General features: G+C 38.4%; 1 protein-coding gene across 1 annotated transcript; it reads left to right on the forward strand.

The window, feature by feature from the left end:
• The first annotated feature begins 5,094 nt into the window (after window positions 1-5,094).
• On the forward strand, window positions 5,095-5,843 carry LOC117897445. The gene has a single exon (XM_034806287.1). The coding sequence runs from the start codon at window positions 5,180-5,182 to the stop codon at window positions 5,738-5,740; it is 561 nt and encodes a 186-aa protein (XP_034662178.1). The 5' UTR covers window positions 5,095-5,179; the 3' UTR covers window positions 5,741-5,843.

Genomic DNA, 5,843 nt, shown 5'->3' on the forward strand with positions numbered 1-5,843 from the left:
TAGAGAGACCTCTGCCATAGGTTCTCCCATCTGACAACTAATGATTATTTTTCTGACATTCTGGATATAATTCATTCATAAAATACGCACGAATTCATGGGAAAGAGAGGAAGGGAGCAATGGCAGCGCCACGTACCGAATGTTGACAGCCATGGAGCCAAAGCACGTGGACATCATCTAACCCGGCAACGGAACCGCACCATTCCCCTCGGACACCCTCGAGGAAGACAGGAAAAGCGGCGTCACTCTTTATACAAAATTTCCCAAACAAAGTCAGGAGAATTTCCCACTGTTTTCCAAACAGAGAGCACACCAGAGAGTGAGAGACACGTCCAGAGAGCGTGAGCTGGCTGACGCCAACGCCGACAGCAGCTTCGACTGCGACTGTTTTCCACTTGCTTTTCAGGCCCAATGGACCAGTTTGGAAAATTCGCACAATCAGTTTGTTTTGAAATTTTGCCGCGTTGCGTTCGCCACCAAAAGCGTGCTCCTCCCGCAAAAAAATAAAAAATAATTCGAACAAATATCAAAGTTCGTTCTAATTATCAAATAAATAAAAATAAAATATATATTACAACAAAAATATAAAAATTATGATTAAATAAGCTGATCGATCGCTTTGTGCAAAATAGTCTAACCGATTATCCACACCTTTCATGGTTGATATAAAATTATAACAAATATGTTTTTTTGTGCGCAAAACTTAATAATGCGATGGAGAAACACACATGTTCAAATGTGCAAAATGTTTGTTTGCAATTCAGCGGCACCTGTCAACTGCAGTTCTTTCCGTAAATAAATTAAAATCAACCACTAAAAGTTACTGCTAAAACAAACACAAAAGAAAAATGAAAATATAAATGAATGAATAAAAACAAAATGCAAATTCACAAATAATGAGAAAATATTTTCAAACACGTGTGCCATTAGTGTTTGTGATTTTTTAGGCTAAAGTTAATGATTAATAAACATCACACATATTCCCATCAACATTTATTAAAGTGAATATATTTTTTTTTTGTAAGAAGTTCTTAAATGCCAGAAATTGGAATCTTTGGAATCTATAAAACGGTAGGTTGTGGTTTTGGTAGATCAAAACCTTTTTATGATATTTTATGACTTCCTCAGAAGTGATAGTAGAGAAAGAAAGTGGAACACCTTCGTTCAGAATTTCTTTTCAGAGTACTTTTCGTTTTAAATTTATCAAATTTTTGTCAAGATTTTTTTGTTACAATTCTTTCACAAAATGTTCTATTGTGACCAATTTGAATGCAGTTGGCTGGCTGCCTCGAACTTCCTAGAACCTCCTCAAAGGAAGTTTCATTTCCCCAAAAAACCGTACTAGTTTTCGTTGTTTTCTTTAGGTGCTCCCTAGATTTCAATTGTTAAAGCTAAAAGCCCGACACGTTTCGTGCTAGTTTAATCAAGCTAAAGCGAAACAATAAGTTAAATACAAAGAAAACAGGGCACGCAATGGTTTCAAATGCAAATTAATTTAAAAAAATAGCTACAAGGGCTTTTGCAGGTGTAAGATATAGGTGTTTCTGTGTGCGTTTTGTTCACTAGCATTACCAAATGGAAAACGAAAACAGTGTGTGGAAGGAAGAACCGCCGGAAATCAAAGCAAAGCTAAATTCGTGTAGAAAAAAGTACTCCCTTCCCCCACCAACCCTCTCATTATGTAATTAAATGTAAATTTTCACGCTGGTTGTATCCGTCTCACCATGAGTCACCCTCGAGAACGATTAGTAACGAAAAGCAAATAGCATGAACAGGAACAATTTCCAGTAAGTCACACAGCGAAATGACAAATGTGGAAAACTGCCCAAGGAAACCGTATTTTGTGAGGGATCAAAGCGAAACGAAGAAAATTAACTTAAAGTTAGGTTCCTACCTCAACGGTATCCGTCCGTCCTTTTCCGTATCCCGTATCTCAGATCTAGCCCCCGAAACCTTTTGTGGACCGACGACTCACACATGATTACTCACATGTCAGCAAAAGGGAAAAAGAAGATTTATTGCCAAGAAACCGAAAACCAAATGTTTGCCATCTCTCTTTGTTTTCGGTTACCTTTTGTTTTCCCCTCTAGGACCTAGGGCTTTCTTATTGCATCTTTCCACCTTTTCATGCTCATTTGCTTTTTTTTTTTTTTGGTCGCTTGTCAGGAAATTAAACTATTAGGCTTTTTTGCTACAGTTGCCCGGACATCAGCAGCAGCACCAGTTCCAGCTGATGTGCGTAAACTTTTAATGAGACATAAAGAACACGGACGAAATTATGCCTAGATCCAGGGACAGATCCTGCTATCAGGATCACAGCTGTCATTAAGATGAAGCGAATGCCATTTTCTGTGGGTCCCGTAGACAAATTCGGCCAGATAAGTGAAACGGCCGTAAAAGTTTAGTGGACCAAATGAACATAAACTGCCGCAGATTACCTGACTGTAATTCTATTTTGTTTTGTCGCTTTTCTAGTTCTTCTGAGGTGTTTTACTCCCCGTGTGAGACTGTTTGAGTCATCTTTAAGCCTGTTTTGTGCCCGCATTTGAGGTCTGTCAGCAACAGGCAGCAAAGTTATGACACTTTTGACTCAAGTGCAGGACATTGCCATAGAGGTTTGGTCGTAGGTAAGGACTTTGGCAATGAAATTGCTGCGAAAGATGGGTGGGAGATGGGTCTAATTTTCAAGCATACCCTTTATGTCTTGCCTTAAATGATAGGACTAAATGTGCCGCAAATTCAAGATTTCTACATTTATATTCGTAATTCAAAAAATTCTTGAAATTTCCCATTAAATTGTTTCATTCATTTTATTCCAAATGTTTGTATTTTTTATGCACTTCAGCAGATTTGATTCCATTTATTATCTACTTTTGTTTATCGCCGATACACAAATGCAAAACTGATTTACAAAAACACTTTCCACAATATACTGATGGATATATTCATGTCTTTCAACTGCAAATTTACATTGCTCGTATGGCTATCGATCAGGCATATCCGCATGGACTTACTTATACATACATGTATCAAGATTCAATCAACACAAACCATATTTTATATGGCAATCAAATTTCTTAAATATTTTGACCATCCCATCATCGTCTTCATGCTAGACTGGGGCGTGCGGCAGGCAAAAATAAATAAATTCAAGCACAAGTATCAGCATTTATCTCTCTCGGGGGCCTCATTCCATTCTATTTATCGAAAGATACTTGTACTCGTTATAGATTTATGTGTGCCTATTTGTATGTGCGCAATCTGAAACAATTGAACAAAAAAAATAAGCACATTTTTGAGCCCAGAGCGTGGATATTGCCTTCAATTTAAATTCATTCATGGCTATCCCCCACAATCCCTTCCCATACCTATAGCCATATGATTTGACTATATAATCGCCTTAAAGTAAAGTGGTATATTTTATGACTGTTCTCCGGCGGTGCAAAAAATTTAATGCCCCAAACAACTTTTTTACCAACTTTTGAGTTAGATCCAATCAAAAATGTGATGCATAAATTCAGAACAAACAAATGTGAAAACTAAGGCCTGGAGATTGGAAGTGTGGTGTACCCTGTTGTTTAAAGTGGTTCATTCTAACTTTATTCTACTTCAAAGTTATCTATTGATATTAATAGGCTGATTTACAAAGGCACACCAAAGTACATAATCCTTAAAATCGAATTCGAATTTTGTTTCTTTCTGGAGGACCGCAATGAGAAAGGCAAAAATCAATCATCTTCAATATTTAACAAGTACCTTTTTCTATGCTAGTTATACTTATGAAATATTTTTGAATATAGTTTTTATTATATTGAAATTGTTATTCATACATATGTACATGCATAGATGGTTTGATGGTTTTTTATAAAACATTTTCCTCCACTGATTCCATCCTCTTGTTAATTTGTTTAACAGCAAAAATTTGTTTTAGTTGGGCATTCTCGAAATGCCAAACAACAAGTTGTCTGTGGGTTGGTTTAAGTGTTGGGGTCCCGGTCTGGGTCTATGCCTCCGACATCTATCTATCCGTTAGATCGATGAACTGACGCCAGCAATTAATCGTCTTGCCTACTGCTGACTTTGAGCAATTGTGCAAACATTCTTATGCCAAACTGGTAGTTGAAAGATATACGAGTATGTATGCCTGCCTTTTGGCTAATTGATGGCTTATCATTTAATTGGATGCTCGACCAATCGAGCATCAGCAATCAATAAATATTATTAATAAATTATTCAATAAGTGTGACCTCTTGCTGCTGCCCGTCAGCAGGTTTCCCATGATTTGTCATTTCGTTCAGCCTCCTTATTTTCCATTTACTGTATTTAAATGAAATTCCCATCAGAATTTGTTGTATGCTTCCGATGGCCATCAAACATTTTCATTTTATTTTATTTCACTTTTTTTCGCGCTCATTTTTGTTTCCTTTTTTTCTCTGTTGGATTTGTGCAAATATGCAAAATGATTGACAGCACAATTAAGACACCGCCAACGAGGGAGTTTGTCTGGGTAAGAGCATGGGGCACGAGGCATGAGGCAGAGGCAGAGGCAGAGACAGGGGCACGCTGCAACCTTATATGGCTGCAAAAGTTTTCATTATTTAAACGCGTCACAGAACATATGTAACATTAGACAATGGATGCTTAATTTGAAATGAAAACGGTTTATATTGCAACGAAGATTGGATGCTCTTTAACGACGAAAGATTAAAAGCTTCATGAGATGCGGAACTGAAAATCAAGAACTGCCCAGCTAAGAGCCATGATGGCTATACTTTTTGAATACACTTTTTAGTAAGGAATCCTTTACTTCCAGCAACACACTTTCAAGTCTTGTTCAGATAAACTTTGGAGACAAAACTTTCGCGGACAAGTTTAGACTATTTCCATAACCCTTAAGAGTATTCAAACTTTTTGGCATGCATAAACTTTCTTTGACAGAAAACTGCATTCAATTTGCAATGGCACTCCCATAAAGCAGCTGCTAACATCTTCTTAGAAAAGCTACAAGTCACTAATGAGGGGACAGCTCTCACGGGAGGCAAACAATCAGTCCATTCTGAGTTTATTTATCATAACTACCCTAAAATGTAGTTAGTCTTTCCCCCTTAGTGTTTTTAATCAAATACCTAACATTCGTAGAAATTATAACAGAAAAGTCTTACAAAACAATATCAAAAAAATGGGTGCTACCAACAGTAAGCCCCACTCCGCAGAAATAGTTAATTCCCACCCATTTCAAATCACTCGTGAGGTGGTGGAGCGCCTTGAACAGGCCCAGGAGCAAAAGGCTAAGACTTTAGAAAGATCTAACACTTGCGAGCAGTGTAAGAAGCAGTGCCAGTCTGTTTCCAGTTCGGGTGATGCTCCATCCACCTTGGAACACCAGTCGAAGGCAATTCCGGAGGCTGAAACAGTGGCCTGGTCCTGGAAGAAGCGCGCAATGGAGTTGGAGGAGGACCATTTTGAAGAATCTGTGAAGCGTGTAAAGGAGATCTTTGGCACTCCGGTGAAGTGGTCCCAGGACATCGACGGCGAAGTCAAAGAGATGGAGAAAGAATTGACCACTTGCTACAGGGAGAATCCCTACGAGACCCTTCAGTGTGAAGCACTGGCCAAGCAGTATCATTCATTTATTTTTACTAACCATTTCAAAGCCATCTCCAAGCTGGAACCAAAAGAGCCGAGACCAAAGATGTCTCGAGTGCCCAAAGAGCTCGTCCAGATCGGAGCCAATAAGTAGAACAGCTCTGAGCCTATTTTGGATATAGAGAACTGACCAAGAACGATGCGATGCGAGTCCTTGTCATAATCTGACAATCGAAGCCAAGAGACTGTCCAATCAC

The sequence above is a fragment of the Drosophila subobscura genome, chromosome O (genome assembly GCF_008121235.1).
Source record: "Drosophila subobscura isolate 14011-0131.10 chromosome O, UCBerk_Dsub_1.0, whole genome shotgun sequence".
Lineage (NCBI taxonomy): Eukaryota > Metazoa > Arthropoda > Insecta > Diptera > Drosophilidae > Drosophila > Drosophila subobscura.